The 27,926-nt window shown below is 48.2% G+C and overlaps 1 protein-coding gene across 1 annotated transcript in view; it reads left to right on the top strand.

Annotated features, from left to right (window-relative positions):
- The first annotated feature begins 4,026 nt into the window (after positions 1-4,026).
- The window catches only part of LOC119954439 (uncharacterized protein C11orf52 homolog), a 42,206-nt gene continuing 18,306 nt past the window's right edge, over positions 4,027-27,926 (top strand). Inside the window, exon 1 of the mRNA XM_038779652.1 lies at positions 4,027-4,177. Within this exon, the coding sequence (XP_038635580.1) occupies positions 4,041-4,177 (137 nt within the window). The 5' untranslated portion in view covers positions 4,027-4,040. The remainder of the gene's footprint in view (positions 4,178-27,926) is intronic.

Below are 27,926 nucleotides of genomic sequence, written 5' to 3'. Positions count from 1 at the left end.
ACCCTACCTAGGCCCACTCCCCTGCCCTATCCCTGTAACCAAACCTGCACATCGTGGGACACTAAGGGGCAATTTAGTATGGCCGGTCCACCGAACCTGCACATCTTTGGATTGTGGAAGGAAACCAGAGCACCCGGAGGAAACCCACGCAGACACGGGGAGGAAATGCAAACTCCACACATACATTCAAGGCTGGAATTGAACCATGCGCTGTGAGGAAGCAGTGCTAATCATTGTGCCATGTGCCGTGTGACAGAGGGAGTGCAGCAAAGGTTTACCAGACTGATTCCTGGGATGGCAGAACTGATGTATGAGGAGAGATTGAGTCGGTGAGGATTATATTCACTGGAGTTGAGAAGAATGAGGGGGGGATCTCATAGGAACCGATATAATTATAACAGGACTAGACAGGGTAGATGCAGGAAGGATGTTCCCAATGGTGGGAACCGAGGATCATAGCCTAAGGATATGGGATAAACCATTTAGGCCTGAGATCATAGAACCTACAGTGCAGACGGTGAGGAGCCATTTCTTCACCCAGACGTGGTGAACCTGTGGAATTCTCTACCACAGAAAGTAATTGAGTCCGAAACATTGCGGGCGAAATTCAGCAACCCCTTTGTGCCCGGCACGAATCCAGGCACAATGGGTAAATCACTCGTAAGCCCAAAACCTGGCTCCATGCTGGGCCGATTGTGAGTCACCTGACTCGCTCCGCCCGCTGTGATCTGGATCTCGCCCTTGATGGTCTAATCACTCATTTAAATATCCAGATGCAGGATTCATCCAGGGCTCAACGTCTACATCTGGGAGACATCATCAGGGCGGTGTTTAGCACTGGCCCACACGAACGTGGACCAGGCATACTGAAACTTGGGACAGGTGGGCGGGTGTGTGTCTCCCAGGCTATTGGAGACACCCAGGTAGTCGGGAACAGGGCAGTACCCTGGCATTCAGGCACCTCAGCACTTCTAGTGCCACCCAGACACCCTGGAAAAGCCACTCTGGCATTGCCAGGGTAGCATTGCCGGGATGGTCGGCTGGTAGTGTCAGGGTTCAGGCCGGTGGGGGGTTGGGGGGGGGGGGGGGGGGGGGGGGGGGGGAGGGGGGGTAGGGGGCCTCGCCAAGTAAAGGAGTGAGGGACTTTAACTTGAGTCCACTGAAATGCACCCAGTATGTTTTCAAGAAGTAGTTTGATATATCTCTTGGACTAAAGGGATTAAAGAATATGGGGGAAAGCGGGAACAAGTTAGAGAGTTGGATGAACAGCCATGATCATAATGAATGGTTGAACAGGCTCAAAGTTCTGAATGGTCTACTCCTGCTCCGATTTATTATGTCTATGGTTCCATGAGTGTTTAGGATTTGCAATGCAACTCCTGATAGGGCAGTGGAGGCAGATTCAATTTTGTCTTTATGTATTTCTTTTTGCCACGGATGCTTAGGAACTGGCTACAAATGGAACTGATGCGTGGAGTTCAGAGGGAAACATTGCATCTCCTAGTGTTGGGAATCCCGCAAAGTGAGGATATTCTTAACTTAACTGCACTTCTAGGTATGACTGCACGTAGTTTCAAAAGCATTTCCTGCTGTTACCTAGATGTACAAAAACCGTGTCAGAGGAAATGTGTTTGACAAACATGTATTCACAGTTGAGTCAAGCCTTTAAATCTATTCTCAAAATAAGGGCAAGATTCCAGGTTTCTAAGGGAAAAGTTCATGTGTAACTCTAAAATGGGATTATAATTGCATTGCTGGAATTCCTTGTTGCCAAGTGTGAATAATTTCTCAGATATTCCTCTAAATATTAGCCATCAATACCAATGCCCAAGAGTTGCAACATCAGTGTTGTGCAAGAAGGGAGGATGTATTGTAAGGAGCATTACTGCACCTTTCTTACAAGAACAATAATTGAACACATCTGAAAGAATTACATTTGTCATCTCTCCACAGATGTTGTCAGACCTGCTGAGATTTGCCAGCATTTTCTATTTGCGTTTCAGACTCCAGCATCTGCAGTGATTTGTTTTTACACATTTATATAATGAAATGAAATGAAAATCACTTATTGTCACAAGTAGGCTTCAAATGAAGTTACTGTGAAAAGCCCCTAGTCGCCACATTCCGGCACCTGTTCGGGGAGGCTGGTAGGGGAATTGAACCGTGCTGCTGGCCTGCCTTGGTCTGCTTTCAAAGCCAGCGATTTAGCCCTCTGCTAAACCAGCCCCTATTGCTCCTTTCACACATATATAGCGCCTTTCACAAGCTCAGGGCATCCAAAAGTGCCTTACTGCCAATAAACCAGGGGCTGGTTTAGCGCACTGAGCTAAATCACTGGCTTTTAAAGCAGACCAAACAAGCCAGCAGCACGGTTCGATTCCCGTACCAGCCTCCCCGGACAGGCGCCGGAATGTGGCGACTAGGGGCTTTTCACAGTAACTTAATTGAAGCCTACTCGTGACAATAAGCAATTTTCAGTTTCATTTTTTTCATTCTTGAAGAGCAGTTACTGTTGCAGTGTGGGAAATGTGCGCAAGAAGATCCCACAAACAGCAATGTGATGAATAATCAAATACCCGGTTTTAGTCACGTTGATTGAGGAACAATTATTGGCCAAGGATACCAGGGAGAATTCCCCTGCTCTTCTTCAATTCTTCAAATAGTACCATGTGTTCTTTTACATCCACTTGAGATAGCAGACAGGGTCTTGGCTTAACATTGCATATGAAAGACAACACCACAGATAGTGCAGCATTACCTCAATGCTGTTTGAGAGAGTCATTGAGTCATTCAGACATTTTATGCTCACGTCTCTGGAGTGAGCGTTTGAGAGTCGTACAAGGTAAATGCAACTAACATATTTGCATTTACGTAGTGCCTATAACATAGATGGGCATCCTGAAATACAAAAGTAACCAGGCAGAAATGGACAAGGAGTAAAGACATTAGAGTGAGTGACCAAAGCCTAAGATGATTATAAGGGAGATTCTTAAGGGAGGAGGAGGAGGCAGAGGAATTGATAGAAGGAATTCCAGAGATTAGGGCACAGATGAGGCGAAGTGAGCAGGATCACAAATCAGGTTTGACCCAAGAGAGCATCCTGAGGGAGGGGGAATACTGTGGGAATTTGATAATGGGAGGGACTTAAACCATGGTTGGATGTGAATATAAAGAGAATTTCAAATGGTTGGTGTTTTAAAGAGGACCAGCATTTACAGCCCATCCCTAATTGCGCTTGAGAAGGTGGTGGGATGGTTGCAGTCGATGTGGTGTGGGTGCATAGAATCCGTACAGTGCAGAAGGAAGCAACGTGGCTCAACCCTCCGAAAGAGCAGCCCACCAAAGATCCACTCCCCTGACCGTCCCACCCCATCCGCATAACCCCGCAGCCCTGTACATCAAGGGCAAGTTAGTGTGGCCAATCTACCTAATCCGCATATCTTTGGACTGTGGAGGGAGAAACCCACAGGGAAAAAGTGCAAACTCCACACAGTCGCCCAAGGCTGGAATTGAACCCGGGTCCCTGGTGCTGGGAGGCGGCAGTGCTAACCCACTGTGCCACTGCGGAGTTCCAAGCTGGCAATGAAACTGGATGTCAGGCGCTGGGTATAACTAGCGGCCTAGCGAGCAGACACCATTCCTTTTGCTGCCCCCCAGAGGAATTCCCAGTCCTGGGTTTCTTCAATCATCAAGTCCAGTTTGGAGAGGGAAGAACGCCCTCTGCTGAGGGTTCCACCCACAAAACAAAAAATAAACTTGGAAAGAAGGTTGAGGTTAAATAAAGTTCACATGACCCAAATATATTTCCCTTGCGCAAATTGGTCCTGCTGGCAGGCTATTCCAGATTAAAACTAAAAAAAAAACACTAGCAAAAAAAAATATTTAAAAAAACAAATGAATGATTGGAATGGGTGGGAGTTGTGAAATGGGCAAAGCCTGTTTTTTTTTTGGGAGGGTGGGTCATTCCAGGGTGACATGTGGAGGTTATTTTGAGGCTGGGTTAAGCCACGCTGCGCCCAGTCCAAGAGGCGAAGGAGGAAATGCGAGGAGATTTTGCGGTGGGTGCAACTGACGCGCAATCAATTGCAGTGGCGGCGAGCGAGCGGGCGGGGACAGCGTCAATGGCGCAGCGCCGATCCGAGGCAATGGGTAACGTCCTCCGACTCTGCACGGGAAAGTAAGGCTCATTCTTTGCTACTTTTAATCGCCCCGCGCTGTCAGTTTCACCGGAGCCCCGGGGGGGAGAGAGAGGGAGCGGGGGGTCGCAGCGGGATCCTGTCTCTTCCCCCACCACCACCATTTCCCCAAACATTTCCTGGTGGATCTGGCGTGAGAGTTGAAACGTTTCTCTTCCAAAATCGCTGGAACTTTTTATAAGTTTTTTCTTTTGGGAGGGGGCGAAGGAGTGTAATCTGAAAAGTTTACCCCCCCCCCCCCCAACCTGCCTACTTTGGTGGGATGTGAGAAGTTTGGGAAAGCAGGAGAACTCTACGCCAGGGGGTAAAGCTGTAAATTTTTAATCAGCTTCCTGGTGGATTTAAATCCCGTTTCTCTCATGAGCTGGGTTTGTCAGTGGGTAAACAATGCGAGGAATCTGGGATAAACATGGGTGTGACCCCCCGGGGGAGGATTTGTGTGTGTGTGTGTAGAGCGGCTGCAACACATTGCATTCGCTAATATAATATCGGATAGTATGATCATTTATCATCAAACCAGAAAGTGCTGGGAAATCTCAGCGGGTCTGGCAGCATCTTTGGGTTTCGAGTCTGCATTGGATTCATTTGCAGACGTGAAAATAAATCTTGGTGTGTTTTTGTTTTAAAGTATTGGGCAAACTTCCTGGTGGAATCGTAGTACAAATCAGGCCATTTGGCCCATCATCTCTGTGCCACCTCTTTTTGAAAGGGTCCAGTTGGCCGGGCAGCTGGTTCGTGATGCGGAGCGAGGCCAGCAGCGCGGGTTCGATTCCCGTACCGGCTGAGGTTATTCACGAAGACCCTGCCTTCACAACCCTGCCCCTTGCCCGAGGTGTGGCGCCCCTCGGGTTAAATCGCCACCAATCAGCTCTCCCCCCTCAAAGGGGAAAGCAGCCGATGGTCATCTGGGACAATGGTGACTTTACCAGCGAGTCCCACATTCCCCCTGTCCCCCTGTGTTTTGTTACTCCTTCCAAGTATTCATCCAATTCCATTTTGAATAGAGCCACTATTGAATTGGTATCCACTAACCCATCGGGCAGTGGTTAGCACTGTTGCTTCACAGCTCCAGGGTCCCAGGTTCGATTCCCAGCTTGGGTCACTGTCTGTGCGGAGTATGCACATTCTCCCAGTGTGTGCGTGGGTTTCCTCCGGGTGCTCCGGTTTCCTCCCACAGTCCAAAGATGTGCAGGTTAGGTGGATTGACCGTGTTAAATTCCCCTTGGTGTCCAAAAAGGTTAGGTTGGGTTACAGGGATAGGGTAGAGGTGTGGACATAAGTGGGGTCCTCTTTCAAAGGGCTGGTGCAGACTTGATGGGCTGAATGACCTCCTTCTGTGATTCTATTATCCACCAACCCATCGGACAGTGCATCACAAATCCAAAAGATTTTCCTCGTATTGCGTTTGATTTATCTGCCAAACATTTTCAATCTATAAATGGAGGAGTCAGAAGAAGTGACACAGACTCGAAAGGTTACACTGTTTCTCTCTCCACAGATGCCGACAGACCTGCTGCATTTCCCAGCATTTTCTGTTTTCAGTTCAGAGTTTCAGCACCCGCGGTCAGGGCCGGCCCAAGGTACCGGCAACTCGGGCGTCGCCCGGGGCGCCATGTGCTAGGGGACACCAGAGACTCGGGTCCCGCGCATGCGCAGTTGGGCCGGTGCCAACCAGCGCATGCGCGGTGGCCGCCCTCCCCCAGGGCGGCCCCTTCCGCCGCCCCCCCCCCCTCCATCCACCCCCCCCCTTCGTCCGCCCCCCCCCTCCGTCCGCCGCCCCCCTTCCGTCCCCCTCGGCCCCGCCCCCCCCTCGGCCCCCCCTCGGTCACCCCCCCTCGGCCCCCCCCTCGGCCTCGGCCCCGCCCCCCCCCTCGGCCCCCCCTTGGCCCCGCGCCCCCCCGCCCCCCCCCCCCCCTCAGCCCCCCCCTCACTCCCCCCCCCCCTCACTCCCCCCCCCGAAGGGCGCCGAACCTCAGCTTGCTCGGGGCGCCAGCAACCCTAGGGCCGGCGCTGCCCGCGGTGTCCCGTTTTTACAATTTCAAACCTGTGCCCTCAAACCTCCGTTTTAGGAGAAAACACAGCTGTGGTGTGGTGACGTTGTATGCAAATGATGTAATGGTGTAGTTGGTCATCACGATGTGGTTACTGGTTGCAAAAATAAATCTTTCTTCATTAGTAAGCTGCATCGTTAATAATGGGTTCACGATGACTAACCCAGAACAAACTGCCTGAAAAAAAATCTGGGGCGGCATTCTCCCCTACCCGGCGTGACGGAGGGTGCCGGCGTAGGGCAGTAGCGCCAACCACTCAGGGGTCGCGCCTCCCCAAAGGTGGGGAATTCTCCTCACCTTTGGGGGCCAGCCCCGCACCGGAGTGGTTTGCACCAGAAGACCGGCGCAAACACCCGGCGCCCCCGCAAGCGGGGCTGGCCGAAAGGCTTTCACCGGTCGCGCAGTGATGTCAGCCTCAGCTGGACGCTGACGTCACTGCCGGCGCATGCACGATGTGGTGTTCCCTTCCGCTTCCGCCATGGCAGAGGCTGTGGCGGTCGCGGAGGAACATAGTGCACCCAGGGCACTGGCCCAGCCCCTGATCGGGGGGCCCCGATCGCGGGCCAGGCCACCGTGGGGGCACTCCTCGGGGTCCGATCGCCCCCCACCCCCCCAGGACCCCGGGGGCCTGCTCGCGCCGTTCCAGAGGTGGTTTAAACCTCGGCGGCGGGAGAGGCCTCCCAGCGGTGGGACCTCGGCCCATCCGGGCCGGAGAATCGCTGCAGGGGCCTCTCCGATCGGCGGGGCGAGATTCCTGCCCCCGCCACTTCCCGGGTGGCGGAGAATCTCTGCCACGGCGGGGGCAGGATTTTAGGCGCATTCTCCGACCCTGCTGGGGGTCGGAGAATTTCGCCCCATCTTCAGTGGAGAAATCACGTTCCAGCAATGCCGTCCTTGAATGAGTTTCTTGTATTATCAAAACAAAGATAAAACTAATACATTGTGTAACAATGGAGTATGCTGGCAATATGGTGGGTGATGCATCCTATAATTCCCCTTTGAGGCCCCCTTTAATGTACATTATATGAAAACATAAACCTGTGCATATAAGGGGCTGGTTTAGCACACTGGGCTAAATCGTTGGCTTTTAAAGCAGACCAAGGCAGGCCTGCAGCACAGTTCAATTCCCGTATCAGCCTCCCCGAACAGGCGCAGGAATGTGGCGACTAGGGGCTTTTCACAGTAACTTCATTTGAAGCCGACTTGTGACAATAAGCGATTTTCATTTTAATTTCATTCAACAATATCTGAAATGATATTTTCATGGACTCTTATTTAATGTCGCCGTACTCCGCGAGGTCAGAACTAGCTTGGTGTATTGAAAAACAATCCCTCACTTCCTCCTTGTTGCATCTGTCAATTTGTCACATTGCTCATTTGAAGTTCTCCATAAGTTAGTTATTAATTGAGCTGAAGAATGTGTACCTTTGGTCCTGTTATCACATGCTAACAGCCCAGATGTCGAAGTTAATTTCGACTCATTTCTCTGAATATTTGCAGTTGCATCCGACCAGATTTATGATTTTAGTCATGTTTGGGTGAACAGTGATCTGCATCTGGCAACAACGAGAATGCAACAGCTCTGACCCAAGTGCTGAGATAGGCAAATGCAGCTGGAGTGAGAGCGAATGTAAGACTGTAACAATGGATAATGTCTCATGTCATTATATCAGCCACCTGTTTCTAGCTGCTGACATTTTTAACAATTCTCTGACACGGTGTCACAAAGTGGTAAAATAAGTGGGCCACTCTGATATGTCCCTAAAAATGTGAACTTCTGATCTTGGCTATACAGAAAGCATGATGTGGAGATGCCGGCGTTGGACTGGGGTGAGCACAGTAAGAAGTCTTACAACACCAGGTTAAAGTCCAACAGGTTTGTTTCAAACACGAGCTTTCGGAGCACGGCTCCTTCTTCAGGTGAATGGAAAGGCTTGTTCCAGAAATGTTTATATAGACACAGTCAGAGATGCCCCGGAATGCGAGCACCTGCAGGCAATCAAATCATCAAAGATGCAGAGAGAGAGGTAACTCCAGGTTAAAGAGGTGTGAATTGTCCCAAGCCAGTTCAGTCGGTAGGCCTCTGCAAGTCCAGGCTTGTTGGTGGGGGCCGAATGTAATGCGACATGAATCCCAGATCCCGGTTGAGTCCGCATTCATGCGTGCGGAACTTAGCTATAAGTTTTTGCTCAGCAATTTTGCGTTGTCGCGTCTCCTGAACGCGACAACGCAAAATTGCTGAGCAAAAACTTATAGCTAAGTTCCGCACGCATGAATGCGGACTCAACCGGGATCTGGGATTCATGTCGCATTACATTCGGCCCCCACCAACAAGCCTGGACTTGCAGAGGCCTACCGACTGAACTGGCTTGGGACAATTCACACCTCTTTAACCTGGAGTTACCTCTCTCTCTGCATCTTTGATGATTTGATTGCCTGCAGGTGCTCGCATTCCGGGGCATCTCTGACTGTGTCTATATAAACATTTCTGGAACAAGCCTTTCCATTCACCTGAAGAAGGAGCCGTGCTCCGAAAGCTCGTGTTTGAAACAAACCTGTTGGACTTTAACCTGGTGTTGTAAGACTTCTTACTATACAGAAAGCAGTAAATGGAAGTGAAAGATTTGCCCAACAGGAAACTGACTTGTCTTCTAATATTCCAGCTCCCTATTGTCAATGTTAGCGAAAGAAACATAACATGGAAACATAAGAACTAGGAGCAGGAGTAGGCCATCTGGCCCTTCGAGCCTCCTCCACCATTCAATGAGATCATGGCTGATCTTTTGTGGACTCAGCTCCACTTTCCCGCCCGAACAGCATATCCCTTTATTCTTCAAAAAACTATCTATCTTTATCTTCAAAACAGTTAATGAAGGAGCCTCAACTGCTTCACTGGGCAGGGAATTCCATAGATTCACAACCCTTTGGGTGAAGAAGTTCCTCCTAAACTCAGTCCTAAATCTACTTCCCCTTATTTTGAGGCTATGCCCCCTAGTTCTGCTTTCACCTGCCAGTAGAAAGAACCTGCCCGCATCTATCCTATTTATTCCCTTCATAATTTTATATGTTTCTATAAGATTCTCCCCCCCCCCCCCTTTCTATAAGATTCTCTCCCCCCCCCGGCATCCTTCTAAATTCCAACGAGTACAGTCCCAGTCTACTTAGCCTGTCATCATAATCCAACACCCTCAACTCTGGGATTAACCTAGTGATTCTCCTCTGCACACCCTCCAATACGTCCTTTCTCAGGTAAGGAGACCAAAACTAAAGACAATACTCCAGGTGTGGCCTCACTAACACTGCATACAGTTGCAGCATGACCTCCCTAGTCTTAAACTCCATCCCTCTAGCAATGAAGGACAAAACTCCATTCGCCTTCTTAATCACCTGTTGCACCTGCAAACCAACTTTTTGCAACTCATGCACTAGGACACCCAGGTCCCTCTGCACAGCAGCATGTTTTAATATTTTATCATTTAAATAATACTTCATTTTGCTGTTATTCCACCAAAATGGATAACCTCACATTTGTCAACATTGCATTCTATCTGCCAGACCCTAGCCCATTCACTTAAACTATCCAAATCCCTCTACAGACTTCCTGTTTCCTCTGCGCTTTTTGCTTTACCACTCATCTTAGTGTCGTCTACAAACTTGGACACATTGCCCTCGGTCCCCAACTCCAAATCATCTATGTAAATTGTGAACAACTGTGGGCCCAACACTGATCCCTGAGGGACACCACTAGCTTCTGATTTCCAACCAGAAAAACACCCATTAATCCCTACTCTTTGCTTTCTATTAATTAACCAATCCTCTATCCATGCTACTACTTTACCCTTAATGCCATGCATCTTTATCTTATGCAGCAACCTTTTGTGTGGCACTTTGTCAAAGGTTTTCTGGAAATCCAGATATACTACATCCATTGGCTCCCCATTATCTACCGCTCTGGTAATGTCCTCAAAAAATTCCACTAAATTAGTTAAGCACGACCTGCCCTTTATTAACCCATGCTGCGTCTGTCCAATGGGACAATTTCCATCCAGATGCCTCGCTATTTCTTCCTTGATGATAGATTCTAGCATCCTCCCTACTGCCGAAGTTAAGTTAACTGGCCTATAATTACTTGCTTTCTGCCTACCTCCTTTTTTAAATAGTGGTATCACGTTTGCTAATTTCCAATCCGCCGGGATCACCAAGAGTCTAGTGAATTTTGGTAAATTATCACTGCAGTTGCAATTTCCATAGCTATCTCTTTTAGTACTCTGTAACACACAAGGGGATAAAATGCTCCCACTGCTATTCAGAAGGGCACTTTCAGCATCATTAATGTGCGTTTGGTGAATTTTACAAGCAAACCCCAAAATACCTGTTTTCAGATTTTAGCACCTCACAGTGAGTGCTTCATCCAAAGGGAGGTGGTGTAAGTGTGAGTGGCATCAGCTGTCAGCAGAGGGAAGCGTTTAGCAAAGTAATGCTTTTTCAGGTCACCTCTCAATATCATCTGGTGCAATTCTTCATGGGTTTCTGTGCTGTCAGCAGTCGTCAGGGCCAATTTGTAAATCTATTGTCTCTAGCTATAGGTTGTTGTCATGCCAAGTGACTATCCAAAATTGAAACAAAATCTTCTGAATAGAAAATCTAAAAATAATGAAGCTACTTTCGACATACTGTGGTATCTGCTCTGACCTGTATAACAGGATCTATTAGGTTCAGCATTTATGCAGTCTTTGGTCGCTATGTCTTAGCTACTGAGAACTGAAATCTAACATTTTCTCCCTAAATCACTTCCCTCTTCTTCCTTTAAGACGTCCCTTGGACCAAACATTTGGATATTTCTTTATGTAGCTTGGTATCAAATTTTGTTTGATAATGTTTCTATGAAGTGCTTTGGAACATTTTTTAAATGTATTTTATTCCAAACTTATATAGAAGGTTACAAAACATAAACAATTTGGGGAGCAAACACGGCAACACACAACTATACAGTTTGTACAAATGTTTCCCTTTTTCACCCTCCGCCTCTCGCAACAAACAACTCCTCAAACACGGCCACAAACATCCCCCACCTCGCCTCAATGCCCTCCGCTGAACACCTTTGTTCGTACTTGACCATTTCCAGCCTAGGAAAGTCATATAAGTCCCCCCCAGCCAGGCCGCTGCCCCCGGCGGCGTTGCTGACCACCACTCCAACAGAATTCTTCATTGGGCAACCAGAGAGGCGAAGGCCACAACATCAGCCTTCCTCCCCTCCTTTAGCTCCGGTTTCTTCAAAATCCCAGATATTGCCACCAAAGGGTCTGGCTCAACCTGCTCTCCTACTATCCTTGTCAGCCTGCGAACAGTCCCACCCAGAATCTCTCCAACCTTTCGCAGGTCCAGAACATATGTGCGTGATGCGCAGGTCCCCGCCCATACTTCTCACGCTCGTCTGCCACTCCCTGGAAGAATCCACTCGTTCTTGCCTGAGTCATAAGTACCCTGTGTATGACCTTGAACGGTATCAGGCTCAGTCTTGTGCACGAGGAGGTCACATTTACCCTTCGTAGTGCCTCACTCCATACTCCCCAGTTCATCACCCCTCCCAGCTCCTCCTCCCACATCTCCTTAATCTTCATCACCTGCTCATCTCCCTGCTCTCCAAGCCACCCAATCCTGCCCTCCCCTTCCACATCCGGAAGCAGCAGTCGCTCCAACAGGGTGTGCCTCGGCAACCTGTGGAACTCTTTCCACAGGGGCAGCAGGGTAGCAGGGTAGCATGGTGGTTAGCGTAAGTGCTTCACAGCTCCAGGGTCCCAGGTTCGATTCCCGGCTGGGTCACTGTCTGTGTGGAGTCTGCACGTCCTCCCCCTGTGTGCGTGGGTTTCCTCCGGGTGCTCCGGTTTCCTCCCACAGTCCAAAGATGTGCGGGTTAGGTGGATGGCCATGCTAAATTACCCGTAGTGTCCTAATAAAAGTAAGGTTAAGGGGGGGTTGTTGGGTTACGGGTATAGGGTGGATACGTGGGTTTGAGTAGGGTGATCATGGCTCGGCACAACATTGAGGGCCGAAGGGCCTGTTCTGTGCTGTACTGTTCTATGTTCTATGTTCTAAAACTTCCTCGCAAAGTCCTTTACCTGCAGGTTCCGAAACTCACTTCCTCTCAGGAGCTCTACCCTCTCCTTCAGTTCCTCTACACTGGCAAACCCTTCTTCCAGGTACAGATACCTCGTCTTCACCACTCCTACTTCGTTCCACTTCATATACATACCATCTATCCCCGCCCGTGGTTTTCGCAGAGCGGCGCCAGCACTGACATCCCTTTATCCTGAAATGCCTCCTCAGCTGGTTGCAGACCTTTACTGTGGACTGCACCACCGTGCTCTCCGCATGTTTCCGTGGTACCATTGGCAATGCCACTGTCACCATAGCCCTCAAACTGGACCCCTACAGAATTCTTCCTCCATCCTAACCCATTCTGCCCCCTCACCTTCCCCTCTCCTTCCCATCACCGCCTCACCTTCTTCTCCATGTTCACTGCCCAGTAATAATGCAGCAGGATCAGCAACGCCAACCCTTCTTTCTGCCCCTGTCTCTGTAACAGTGTCCTCTTAACCCTTAGCACCTTCCCTGCCCATACAAAGTCTGAGATAATCATATCCAGTTTTCAAAAGAAGGCCTTCGGTAAAAGATCTGAAATGTCTGGAATATGAACAGGAACCTCGGCAGAATGTTCATCTTCACCACTTGGACCTACCAGAGTCAGGTGCAATGTTTGCCACCTCCTCAGATCCTCCCTAGACCAGCCTCCACCAGATTACATTTATGTAGCATCGCCCATTTCCTCGCCACCTGAATCCCCAGGTATCTAAACATGCCTCTGGCCACCTTGAATGGCAAGCCCCTCGACTGGCTCGCCGACCCAACTTGTTCACCGGGAACATCTCACTTTTCCCTACGTTTAGCTTATATCCCGAGAACGTCCCAAACTTCCCCAGCAGGCGCGTGACATACTCTCCAGCAGATCTGAAACATACAATAGTAAGTCATCCATGTATAGTGACACTCAAAGCTCTCTTTGTCCCCTTGTAATCCCTTGCCAGTCTGTCGACCCCCGAAGAGCCATTGCCAGAGGCTCTTATCGCTTGTGCAAACAACAGCAGGCACCCCTGCCTTGTTCCCCTGTGCAGTTCAAAGTTTTTTGAGCCCATGCTGTTGGTCCGCACACTCGCCATCGGTACAATGTATAACAGGCTCAGCCACAAATTACAGCCCAAACCCAAACCGTCCCAGGACTTCAAACAGGTACTCCCACTCCACCCAGTCAATTGCCTTCTCCGTGCCCGTGGACACCACTAACTCTGGTATCTGAGCTCTCAACGGGGTCATGACCACGTTTAACAGCCTCCTTATATTCCTAGAAAACTGCCTGCCCTTTACGAAGGCTGTTTGGTCCTCGGCAACTACCCCCGGGACACATGCTTCCACCCTGCCTGCCACCAACTTAGCCAGCACTTTCACGCCGGTATTTGACAGCGATATGGGCCTTTACGACCCACATTCCAATGGACCTTTCCCCTTCTTTGGTATTAATGTAATTGTTGCCTGCATCATTGTCTCCGGCAGCTCCCCCTTCTCCAACGCCTCATTAAACGCCCCCAAGAGATGTGGCGCCAGGTCCGTCGTGAACTCCTTCTTGAATTCCACTGGGTAACCATCAGGCCCGGGGCCTTCGCCGACTTCATACCCATTATACCGTCCAATACATCCCACAGCCCCAAGGGCTTCTCCAGCGCCTGCCTCTTCTCTTTCCCCAATTGTTGAAACTCCAGTTCATCTAAAAAACATTATATGTCCTCATCCTCTTCACCCCCCCCCCCCCCCCCCCCCCCCCCCGGGTCTGTCCGGGGATATCCTCTGTCCCTAAACACCTAATTTATTTCCCCCGCTGTTGACACCACATCCCCTGCCTCAGTCCGTATCTTCAATATTTCCCTCGACGCGGCCTGCCTTCCTAGCTGATGCGCTAACATTTGACTCGCCTTCTCCCTGTATTCCCTTGACCTACGCAGCTGTCCTACCGCCCTCATCGTCATCAACCTATTGAATTTCCCCTGCAATTTTTTCCTCCTCATCAATCCCTCCCTGGTGGGCACCCTCGAGTAATCCTTATGTACCTCAACTATCTCGTTCATTAGCCGTTCATATTCCTCCCTCCTTTCACTATCCACATGTAATTTGAATGAGATAATCTCTCCCGCGGACCACCGCTTTTAGTGCTTCCCAAAATGTGGCCGCCAACACCTCCCCGTTTTGGTTCAATTCGACATAACTTTACTCACAGCCCACACATTATCACAAAACCCTCTATCTGCCAACAACCCCGAATCGAGCCTCCACCCCGGCCTCTGCTCCCATCCCGATCTATGCCGAATCTCCAGACTGTGGGGCGCAAGGTCTCAGATTACGATCCCGGCGTAATCTGCCACCTCCACCCCAGCGAAAACCTCCCGGCTCACCACAAAAAAGCCGATTCTTGAATACAACATAAAATGGTGTGAAAAATGGAATACTCCCTTCCCCCTGGGTTCTTGAAGGGCCATGGGTCCACCATACCCATCTTTTCCATAAACCCGCCCAGCTCTTCTGCCATTCGTATCCTACCCATTGACCTGGGCTCGATCTATCTATCCTCGGCTCTCGGAGACAATTAAAATCTCCTCCTATAATCAACTGGTGCGTGGCCAAGTCCGGAATCGCTGACAACAACCACCTCATAAAACCAATTTGGTGCATATTCACCAGTACCACCGGCATCCCCTCTAATACCCCACCAGCCATCCCATGTCTCCCACCCGGGTCCCTCACTTCCTTCAGGCTCACAAACCCCATTTACTTGCTCATCAAAATGCCCAGCCCCCGTGACAATGAATCAAACCCCCATCTCACCCATCCCTTCCTCAGCCTAACCTGATCCTTCTCGTGGAGGTGCGTCTCCTGCAGAAAGACCACCTTTGCTTTTAAACTCCTTCGGTGTGCAGGCCTGAGATCATTTCACCAGTCCATTGAACCCTTGCACGCTCCCTCACACATTCCATGTTTTCAGCTGTACCTGGGGCTTACGCCTCCATTCCCCTCAACGTCTGCCATCCTCAACCTTCAGCCCGACCCCTGTTACCTTCACCCTGTACCTGGCCCATTGTAGATGCCCCTTTCTTCGCCCCTGACCATGTTTCTTCTCCAACCGTGCCTCATCGTATCTCCCTCCATCACCAACACCCACCCCTCGCCATGGCCACTTCTCTCGGCCTTCTGTCACCTCACTTCCGTTCACCAGCATTATCTGCCGATGTGGCAACTCCCTACTGATTCCCCACCCTCACCTCTTTGTTCTGTGAAGAAGGCTCCCCACTGACCTCCCCCTTCCCCCACCCAAACAAAGACTCATCTTGAACCACAGGTCACCTTCCCCAAAAACAAACAAAAGAAAAAACACAGCAAGCCGGCCCCTTGCAAACCTTCCATCCCTGCTACCCCTTTTCAACCCAACAGAAAAAAGAAGAAAGCCCCTCCGCATCGGAGGGAAAGAAAAAAAACCCCTCCCTCCAACCCCCACTCTACCCGTATTCTCTATTATTCCAGAGTGCCAGCACCTCTGTCTCCCAACGTTATTCAGTTCTCCCGCAGTTTGTGCTCCTTGATAAAGTCATTGACCGCTTCTGGGATCTCAAAATAATATTCCCGGCCTTCATAAATCACCCATAGTTTTGTCGGGTAGAGCACACCAAACCTGATCTGCCGTCGATATAACACCGCCTCGGCCCTGTTGAACCTCGCACACCGTTTTGCCAGTTCAGCTCCAATGTCCTGGTATATTCGGACCTTGTTCCTCTCCCATTCGCAGTTCCTCTTCTCCCTGGCTCACTGCAAGATATTCTCTTTCTCCACAAACTTGTGGAGTCTCACGATCACCGCCCGCGGCGGCTCCCCAGCTCTTCGCTTCCGCCACAGAGACCTGTGATCTCTGTCCACCTCAGAGGCCTTGTCCAGCACTCCCTCAGCCACCAGCCCTGCCAACATTCTCAAAACGCACCCCGTGGCACTCGCACCTTCCACTCCTTCAGGCAGGCCAACATTTGCAGATTCTGCCTCCTCAACCTGTTTTTCTGCTCCTCCGCCTTAGCTCTCAACGTCTTGCAAAAGATCCCCACCTCTGCCTCCAATGTCACCACTCTATCGCTGTGTTCAGAGATCACCCTCTCGATCTCTCGGATTTGTGACCCCTGAGCCTCCAGACATTTTTCCACCCTCTCCATTGGTCTTTATCATAGAATTTACAGTGCAGAAGGAGGCCATTCGGCCCATCGAGTCTGCACCGGCTCTTGGAAAGAGCACCCGACCCAAGGTCAACACCTCCACCCTATCCCCATAACCCCACCCAACACTAAGGGCAATTTTGGACACTAAGGGCAATTTATCATGGCCAATCCACCTAACCTGCACATCTTTCGACTGTGGGAGGAAACCGGAGCACCCGGAGGAAACCCACGCACACACGGGGAGGATGTGCGGACTCCGCACAGGCAGTGACCCAAGCCGGAACCGAACCTGGGACCCTGAAGCTGTGAAGCAATTACGCTATCCGCAATGCTACCGTGCTGCCTGGTCTCTTCTGGAATGCCACAGCCCCTTTGATCGATCCTCCTGCATCTCCTTCCTCTGCTGGCAGAGCATCTTCCTTGATGAAGGCCATCAACTGTGTTCCATTTGGGGCTTTCCAATTTTCACCGACCCTTCCCCCTCCGGCATCTTTCCGCTGGCTGTTCACCACAGATCTCTTCCAGCTCCTTGGCCAGATCTTTCACCTTGTTCTGCCGGGTTTGGTAACCAGCAGACATGCCACTCCCAGGGGAATATCTCCTCCAACCTTCAGTTACACCTTTCTGTCGAAGTTACACCTGATTTTGGGTAAAACAAGCTCTTTTCTACATCTTCAAGCTGGATCTGCCCTCTTGCGACCACTCACACTATGGCCACCACCGGAAGTCACTTTGGGATATTTTACTATGTTGAATGCGCTATATAAATGCAAATTATTGTTGTTATTATAGTCCATAACTGAAAGATGAACTGACTGCATATCTTTAAAAAAAAAAATATGGTGGGTTTTTTTTGCATTGATTTACGAGATGTGGGTGTCGCTGGTTAGGCCAGCGTTTATTGCCCATCACCAGTTGCCCTTCAGAAGATGGTGGTGAGTTGTCTTCTTGTGCCGCTGCAGTCCTTGAAGTGTAGGTGCACCCACTGTGCTGTTGGGGAGGGAGTTTGCGAATGTAGCTGAACAATGTGCAGTCATCTGCAAACATCCCCCCCCCCTTCTGACCTTATGATGGAAGGGAAGCCATTGATGAAGCAGTTGAAAATGGTTGGGCTTCGGACATTCCCCTGAGGAACGCCTGCAGCGGTGTCCTGGAGCTGAGATGATTGACCTCCAACACCACAACCACCTTCCTTTGTGCCAGGTTTGACTCCAACCAGCGGAGAGTTTCCCCCTTGATTCCCATTGACTGCAGTTTAGCTAGGCCTCCTTGATGCCACACTCGGTCAAATGCGGCCTTGATTTCAAGGGCATTCACTCTCACCTCACCTCTGGCAGTCAACTCTTTTGTCCATGTTTGAACCAAGGCTGTATTGAGGTCAGGAGCTGAGTGACCCTGGGGGAACCCAAGCTGACCGTCCGTGAGCAGGTTGTTGCTGAGTGCCGCTTGATAGTACTGTTGATGACTCCTTCCATCACTTTGCTGATGATGGAGTAGACATCTGCAGCCGGCACATGTAGGCCAGACAAGGATGACATTAGTGAACCAGTCGGGTTTTTACAACAACCAAAAAACAATGGTTTCATGGTCCAGATATTTTATGAGTTTAAATTCCATCCCCTGCCATGATGGGATTCGAATCCAGGTCCCCAGATCATTATACTGGCTCTCTGGATTACTAGTTCAGCGATAATGCTACTATGCCACTGCCTCCCATATTGTGCTTTGTCTCAGTAAATTGCATCATAAACCGCAGTTTTGAACAGATGATTCCTCATTTGATAACTCCTCGACTACCATCAGCAGGCGATGCCCTTTCCTCTGGCAGCACTACTGAAAAACGCCTCTTTGACCAAATCAAATGCAAAGAACTGTGTGCCATTGCTCTAAATGCGCCAAGTTACTACACAACAGCAAATTAGCATTTGTATAGCATTCTACACGTACACGAACATCTCACAGCACTTTGGAAGGTGGAAGGATGGAGGTCAAGAAAAGGGTAGAAGAATTTGGGTTGAGGTGTTGTGGGGGGAGGAAATCGAACGCATGACCATAAGAGGTGGGTGTTTTGAAGAATGGGAGACCGGTAGCAAGGCAATTAGAAATAAAAGGCTGAATTTTATGGCTCTGCCACGGAGGGGGCGGGACTGGAAAATGCAGCGAGCCATCCAAAGGGTCCATTGAATTTGTCGGGAGCTGAAAATGCCACTGGGGGAAAATTCCACCCAAGGTTGTAGGCATGATGGTGGCCATTTCCACTTCTATTCTCCTAGAAAAAGTGAAGCTTAAATTCATTCGGCTCGTTCCTTTGTTATGCAGCGAATACATTGTGTAGTCCCCAGGTTATGATTCGCATTCGATATGCCGCCTAACTTGATATATCACAGGTTCCGAGTAATGATTACCTCCAGAAATGGGATACAAGTCAGATCCCATGGGTCGTCTCAATGTATCCTGATTATACCATATATTTGCATTAATTAGAGTTAATTAGGTAAAGTAATACAAAATATGGGTTTAACTGTGCAGCATATTCCTTTGTATTTTGATCCAGTTGAGCTGGCGGCAGTGCAGTTGGTAATTAGCTTACTGTGTTGTGAGTTTAGAAAATTTATATTTTGTCCACAGAAAAAAAGTAGTTCCAGTAACCACCAATACCGTAAAATGTAAAATTTGGATAATATTTTATTCATTCGTGTGATTTGGACATCACTGGCAAGGCCTACATTTATTGCCCATTCCTTTTTATATTTATTAATTTCTTAAATTAAATTTTTCCAATTAAGGGGCAAGTTAGCGTGACCAATCCACCTACCCTGCACATCTTTGGGTTGTGGGGGTGAGACCCACGCAGACACTGGGAGAATGTGCAAACTCCACACGGACAGTGATCTGGGGTTGGGATTGAACCCGGGTGCTCGGCGCCGTGAGGCAGCAATGTTGTCTACTTCACCACCATCCCGCCGTTATTGCCCATTTCTAAATTCCTTGAGATGGCTGTGGTGAGCTATCTTCTTAAGATCCAACTGAATGGCTTGCTAGGCAGTAAAGCACGAGCACATACAGGATAGACCAGGTAAGGGTGGTCGATTCCTTCCTTGAAGGACGCTCTTGAACCAGATGTATTTTTACAACAATTGGGAGTTACACGGTGACCGTTACTACTACTATCTTTTTAGTAAAGATTTAATTGGTTTAAATTCTTGACCTGCTATCATCGGATTTGAACTTGAGTGTCACATCATTAGTTAAGACCCCTTGTCCAGTATCATCATCACTACGCTATCGTACTTCATATTGATGTTGCTTTATAGTACTTTATTTTTTTATTTTACCCTTCCACCCCCTCCCCATCTTTTGGGTCTTTCTTTGCCGGGCACTCTACCTTGGCTGCAATTTTCACACAGGAGGTGTTGGAAAATACTGTTCTCCCTTTTCTCTCGGGTGCGTCACAGAATTGTTACAGTGCAGAAAGAGGCAATTCGGCTCATTGTGTCTGCACTGGATCTCCGAATGAGCAATTCCCTTGGTGCCATTCTCCTACCTCCTCCCCATAATCCAGCAAGTTCTTCCTTTTCAGATAACAATCCAATTCCTTTTGGAATGCTTTGATTGAACTTGTCTCCATCAGACATCAGGCAGTGCATTCCAGACCTTAGTTACTCGCTGTGTGAATTTGTTTAATCTCATATCGCCACAGTACTCTTAGTTTGTCCAGGGACTTACACCAGTTCTTCTGAAAGTTATACCCCTAGAAATAAATCCCAGTGCTTTGTTAACCATTTTTAATTGCTTTGTTGACCCGTGAACAACTGTGAATGATTTATTCTCCTGTATCTCTGGATCCCTTTGCTTTTCTCCCCCATTCTATTTGTTTTCTAAGGTGCAAATGAGGTTTCTAGTTTTATAATAATAATCTTTATTTATGTCACAAGTAGGCTTACATTAATACTGCAATGAAGTTACTGTGAAATTTCCCTACTAAGTCCATCATCTGATATATATCTCTGTTGGAAATTCACTTAATACCAATAATAATCGCTTATTGTCACAAATAGGCTCTTCAATGAAGTTACTGTGAAAAGCCCCTAGTCGCCACATTCTGGCGTCTGTTCGGGGGAGGCCGGTACGGGAATTGAACCCATGCTGCTGGCCTTGTTCTGCATGACAAGCCAGCTGTTTAGCCCACTGTGCTAAACCAGCCCCTAAACGTGCTCTACGTGCTAAACTTGCTCCCTAACTTGCAGTTTGCATGTTTTCTAATGACTTTTTGTGTTATGTTGTCCTATACCATGTTAGCTGTACCCATTCGGTTTGGGATCATCTCCAAATTGAGTTACTCACTCCTAATTAATGTAAATTTTGAAGAATAGTTCTCTCGGTACTGATCCCTGTTCAACACTACTTTCTATCCATGAATAACTACCCTTTACCCTTCTTACTGCTTCATATAGATTATTTTTCATAGAATTTACAATGCAGAAGGAGGCCATTCGGCCCATCGAGTCTGCACCGGCTCTTGGAAAAAGCACCCTACCCAAGCCCACACCCCCACCCTATCCTCATAACCCAGTAGCCCCACCAACACTAAGGGCAATTTTGGATACTAAGGGCAATTTAGCATGGCCAATCCACCTAACCTGCACATCTTTGGACTGTGGGAGGAAACCGGAGCACCTGGAGGAAACCCAGGCACACACGGGGAAAACGTGCAGACTCCACACAGACAGTGACCCAAGCCGGGAATCGAACCTGGGACCCTGGAGCTGTGAAGCAATCATGCTAACCACTATGCTACCGTGCTGTTCTCACCATTTTGATTTCCATTTAACTTATAAGTGGCAAGTAAAATTCACACTACACAGATGCCAGGCAGTGACCATCTCTAACAAGAGTGAATCTAATCACCTTCCTTGGTCGTTCAACAGCATTACCATCACTGAATCCCTATTCCTCAACATCCCGGGGTTACAATTGACCAAAAACACAGTATATATATGGTTGAACCAGTTACATAGAACATAGAACAGGACAGCACAGAACAGGCCCTTCGGCCCTCGATGTTGTGCCGAACTTTGTCCAATGTCCAATGGGCAGCAGGGTAGCATGGTGGTTAGCATAAATGCTTCACAGCTCCAGGGTCCCAGGTTCGATTCCTGGCTGGGTCACTGTCTGTGTGGAGTCTGCACGTCCTCCCCGTGTGTGCGTGGGTTTCCTCCAGGTGCTCCGGTTTCCTCCCACAGTCCAAAGATGTGCGGGTTAGGTGGATTGGCCATGCTAAATTGCCCGTAGTGTCCTAATTAAAGTAAGGTTAAGGGGGGGGGGGGGTTGTTGGGTTATGGGTATAGGGTGGATACGTGGGTTTGCGTAGGGTGATCATGGCTCGGCACAACATTGAGGGCCGAAGGGCCTGTTCTGTGCTGTACTGTTCTATGTTCTATGTTCTATGTTACAAGAGCTGGTTAAAGGCTGCGAATTTTGTGGCAAGTAACTCGCTTCCTGAATCCCAACAGCCTGTCCACCATCTGCAAAGCCCCAATCAGAACTGTGAAGGAATATTTTTCACTTGCCTTGGAGAATGCAGCTCCGGCAACACTCCAGAAGTTCTTCTGTGGGAGATTGAATCCTGCTACCACAAATTATACATTTCAATCACTGGTTCCCTATATTCACTCTTGAGCTGCTAATCTTGAGATATCTAACAAAGATAACAAGTGCAGCCAGTGAAGGGCACTATATTCTTGGCAAATATATTGGAGTAGATAGCCAAGTGAACAAGAATGCAGCTGGTTTGGGTGTGTAGAAAAAAATTGAAAAATGATGTGAAAACTTAATTCCAAAGACACAAACTAAGCATTTATTCAGAGAGAACAGGCCAAGCGCTTTCAATTAGTTTCCGTTACTATGCTTGATGCTTTTAGTTGAAGGAAAAATTGGGTAAATTTTAACTTCCACTGGTAAAATCAAACAATTGGGACAGGAGATGAAAGCTACAGCATTCAGCTTCCTGAGGAGGGAAGGGATCCATATAAAGTTGATCAAGTTTGATATGAATTGACAGAATTTCACAGATAACTGATGATAAATTCTACCTGGAATGCTGGTCATTCGAATAGAGGTGACAAGATAAACATTTACACTGCACACAGCAGCGTTTTTTTCTGATGAGGGGAAAGGGCCATGTGGCAAAGTTCAATTTGAAGACATTAGCTACAATTTTTGAAATGTTACCGCAAAGGTTTAAGAAAGAATGTCCATATAGAGTTAATAGCCCTGATGTAATACGCATTCCCAAGAAAACAAACCATATTTCCTCCTGTTGCAGATCAGTACCATGCTGTAGAACAGGTAAAGTAAAGTCACAAATGTTACTTTACATCAATTATGAGGTGAAGATAACTCTTGGACTTGAACCTTGTATAGAGCCCCATGATTCATCTTTGAATCGATCTTTTTAAGGTGGACATGGCGATCCCACCCGTTGCCTTTGCGGTAGGCTTGGCTGTTGGCCGCCTATGAATATTTGTTGGAGCATCGGCCGGGGACCCACAAAGTGAATGCACTGAGATCCACTAGACGCACTAAACAGTTTGCCTTTACCGTCTAGCTCCACATCGCCTCCCCCCAGGGCAGACAAAGTGGCCACTATTCGAAACTTCATGGATTCTTTTCCTATCACGGCTTCACGGATCTGTGAATGGACTCTGATGGACCCCATTCTCGCAAAAGCCCGACACATTCTGTTGTACGAACGGCAGCGCATCTGCTACCAGGCGAATTAAGAGCGTTTTTGTCCAAACTATCTGGGTTCAGTGTGGAGGATGGTATATTGCTGTGGAGTACGTGCGTAGTCATTCCAGAAAAAGGCCAGGAGTTGATATTGAAGGTCCTCCACAATAGACATCCAGGGATGTCCAAAATAAAGATGTTGGCATGCAGTTACGTCTGCTGGATGGGACTTGAAGCGGATATTGAGAAGATGGCCCAGCAATGCTCCGTCTGTCAGGAGCACCATAAGTTCCCACCGGCTGCACTCTTCACTCTTGGGAATGACCAGGACAGCAGTGCATGCTGACTTTGCTGGTCCATTTCAAAGTTCCATGTTCCTCCTGTTCATTGACGCTCATTTAAAATGGTTGAAGATGGCGACGACCACGTCTTGAGCAACCACTGAGAAGATGAGTCATTTTGCATATCACAGCCTCCCCAAAGTGCTTGCCATAGGTAAGAGACCCCTTTCATGAGCAAGGGGCCTTCGGGGCTTTTGAAGGCGAATGTGGTATGGCACATCCGTACCACCTGGGTTCTAATGGTTTAGTGGAGTGCGTGGTACAGATGTTCAAAAGAGGCCTCAAAGCAACCTTCTGGTTCAATGGCCACGAGGCTCGCTCCTCTCTTGTTTAGGTACAGGACCACCTCACATGCTGTGACCAGGGTGACCCGGTTGAAATGCTGATGGGGCGTAGGCTCTGAAACAGCCTCAATCTGCTTTTCCCAGACATAGGTGCAAAACTATGCCATTGCAAGGGTGTTGCCCTGTTTGGTGTCGGCAACCCAGACGTTTTGTACCAGGTGTATATATTTGAAATTTTCCAGACAGCAGCCAGTGGGTCTCCGGGACTATCCTCCGCCAGACAGGGCTGGTTTCCTATCAAGTATCCTAACAAGTACAAGTCCACGGTTGGGTTATGCAGGTCAACTATGTTTGATCCAGGTGATCAATGTCCTTGTGTGTGGAAAATTCTCATCCAGCCGCCCCTGAAGCCACAGCTACCCATGACGGGACCCCGAGGGGGTCAGGACGCCGAGATGTCTGAAGTCGTGGACACTGATTTGGAAATGGAAAGTCAAGCGTCGGATGTCTGAGGTGGAGAACTCAGTACGGACGCCACCAAAGTTACAGCCACCACGCCGTTGCAAGCAGAAGCATCTTTCCCCTTCCAGGTTCACACCATCTGACCTGGCACCTTGGGTGTACGATGCCCAAGTGAATGTAAAGAGAGTCCGGCACCCTCCCTCCCTGTAGACATCAGAGGATTGGTGCAGTGGATGGCAACATGGTGGCACAGTGGTTAGCACTGCTGCCTCGCAGCGCCAGGGACCTGGGTTCAATTCCGGCCTTGGGTCACTGTGTGGAGTTGGCACATTCTCTCCGTGTCTGCGTGGGTTTCCTCCGGGTGCTCCGGTTTCCTGCCACGGTCCAAAGATGTGCAGGTTAGGTGGATTGGCCATGCTAAATTGCCCCTTAGTGTCCAAAAATATGTGTAGATTAGATTAAGGGGTTAATGGGATCGTGCGGTGGAGTGGGTTTGGGTGAAGTACTCTTTCAGAGGGTAGTGCAGACTCGATGGGCTGAATACCTTTCCTGCACTGTTGGGAATCTATGATTCTAGCTGGCATGGTGGGAACAATTAACTTTGCCGTGGCCCTTGCAGAATACAAGCTCTCCCGTTAATGGGGCAGAGGACCTTTAAACAATGTCTGGTCGTACCATATATAAAGCCGGCCAGTTAGTGACTGACTGGAGGGAGACCGAGTTGGGTTCTATGATGTGTTGTACATAATAGCTGTTCGGAATTACTTGCTGTGGCTCCTTTGTGGCCTTATAAAAAAAGCATTGTGCCAACAACTCGCAAAATATTCAATTAATTCTGTTACCCATAAATTATACATGGTTAAGTTAACCTGTTCCAATTAATAATTAAATGCCCTGGATACTTGCGATGAGCATATGGTGATCATGTGCAAGTCAGCACATTTAAGTTTTTCACCTCTGCAAACAGTCAACATCTGTTTACAAGTAAAAGCAAATTACTGCAGAAGCTGGAAAAACTCAGCCGGCCTGGCAGCATCTGTGGAGTAGGAAACCGAGTTAGCATTTGCTGTCCGTATGGCTGCTCTTCAGACCTGTTATCTTTTTAAGTTCCCCTTTGCCTTGCCAAAGATATGTATCGACATTATCCAGCTGACAATCCACTTCATTTGTTCAGGTTTTATTAAATGCTCCCAATCTTTTCTATACCATGTCACATGGCGTTTAGTTGGGTGTCACCAACAAATCTAATAATATTACTAAAAGCCCCCTCCTTCATTCTTTTTTTGTCAATAGCTGGAGACCCCGTGCAGATCCTTGCAGGATTCTACTTGTTGCTGTGTTTCCAGCAGACGCTTGACTATTTCTCATCACTTAGAGAATCCTACAATGCAAAGTCCTTGGGCAGCACATTCCAAACCCATGACCACTACCATCTAGAAGGACAAGAACAGCAGATACCTGGGAACCCCATGTCCTGGAGGTTCCCCTCCAAGTCACTCACCACCCTGACTCAGAAATATATCGCTGTTCCTTCACTGTTGCTGGGGCAAATCCCTATAACTCCCTCACAACCTGCACTGTTGGTGTACCCACAACTCCAGGACTGCAGCAGTTCAAGAAGGCAGCTCACCCGCACTTTCTTAAGGGCAACTAGCGATGGGCAATAAATGCTGGCCTGGGCCTGGCCTAGCCAGCAATGCCCACATCCCATAAATGAATTTTTAAAAAGAGCAATTGGACTAATAGTGACCTCCAGGGGATACCACTGTATACTTCCCTCCAGTCTGAAGAATAACCCGTCACTATTACTGTCTGCTTTTTGTCTCGTAGGCAATTCATTTTTTTCCCCTTCTTTTTTTATTACTTTATCAGAGCTACAAAGCCAGAGCTCAGAGTGTGGACAGGGGCAAACCCCTAATCCAGCTCCTTGCCTGCCCCAAAAACCAATTCAAAGTGAATCCAATTCATGGTCCCCACATGAGAGACATACCAGATCCAGGCATTACCACCTGATCCCACGCTCATCTTAGCCAAAAGGCCAAGAAGCGATTTGTTGGCAATTCATGCTACCTAATTGCCCCTTAAATCCCATGGCCTTGATTTTGCCAATGCCTAAATGTAGTATTTTATCAAATGTCTTTTGAAAGTTTGTATACACAATGCGTGGGGGCCGATTTAGTTCAGTGGCTGGATAGCTGGTTTATGTTACAGAGCGAGGCCAACAGCAGGGGTTCAATTCTCTTACCACTGAAGTTATTTATGAAGGCCCCACCTTCTCAATCTTGCCCCTCACCTGAGATGTGGTGATCCTCGGGTTGAATCGCCACCAGTCAGCTCTCCCCCTCAAAGGGGAAAGCAGCCTATGGTCTATGGTGACTTTACCTTTTATACACAGTGTAAAATGCACCACCTTCATCAAACCTTTCTGCCATTTCATTGAAGAGCTTAAAGAAGGTTGTCAGACACCAATGTCACTTCTGCTACTGTTTAATCCAGATACCTAATTAATTTCTTGTGCTCTCATCTTTCACATGCTTCAGTGTAAAATCTTTATGAAATATCCACTGGAATCCCAGTAGATTAAGGAGGGATTATTTATTGAATCCAAAGCTTTGCTGTTTTCCATTAATGACATCTGTGCTTTTTCTTGCAGAATTAATTTAACATTTTTTCCCGCAATGTTAAAGCAATTGTATGATTTTTGTTTCCCTGATAGGTTCGCGCCACCTATTTAAATATTCACCCCCCCATCACCAGATGCAGCTGTTGTATTTCAGAAACTCCCAAAAATATTAGGCGAAGCTGCCACCCCTCTCACGTTATTCTAAATGATAACTCATGCATTTAAATAGCATCTTATCAAGTTGTGATTTCACACAAAGTATTTATTTTCTTTGAGTTCTATACTTGTGCAGACTCAGCAGACATTCCATGCCAGTTTCCCACAAACAGCATTAAAATGAATGACCCATTAATCCGTGTTTTGTGACGGTGAATGAGGGAGGAACATTGGGAGAAGCTCCGGCCTTTCTGCTAAATAGTGCCAAGAGATCGTCAGTGTCAACTGGAACTGGCAGACAGGACATGGGTTTATTATCTCACCCGAGAGATGGCATCTCTGGCCAATGTAGGACTCAATTCTACCCTAGAATGCTGCCTAATTTATGAGCTCCCAACATGGAGATTGAGTCTCCACCTACCTCATTTTAGAAAGGATGTGGAAGCTTTGGAAAAGGTGCAAAGGAGATTTACCAGGATGTTGCCTGGAATGGAGAGTAGGTCTTACGAGGAAAGGTTGAGGGTGCTAGGCCTTTCTCATTAGAACGGAGAAGGATGAGGGGCGACTTGATAGAGATATATAAGATGATCAGGGGAATAGATAGAGTAGACAGTCAGAGACTTTTTCCCCGGGTAGAACAAAACATTACAAGGGGACATAAATTTAAGGTGAATGGTGGAAGATATAGGGGGGATGTCAGAGGTAGGTTCTTTACCCAGAGAGTAGTGGGGGCATGGAATGCACTGCCTGTGGAAGTAGTTGAGTCGGAAACATTAGGGACCT

The sequence above is a fragment of the Scyliorhinus canicula genome, chromosome 19 (genome assembly GCF_902713615.1).
Source record: "Scyliorhinus canicula chromosome 19, sScyCan1.1, whole genome shotgun sequence".
NCBI lineage: Eukaryota > Metazoa > Chordata > Chondrichthyes > Carcharhiniformes > Scyliorhinidae > Scyliorhinus > Scyliorhinus canicula.
This window is presented reverse-complemented; position numbering and strand designations above follow the sequence as displayed.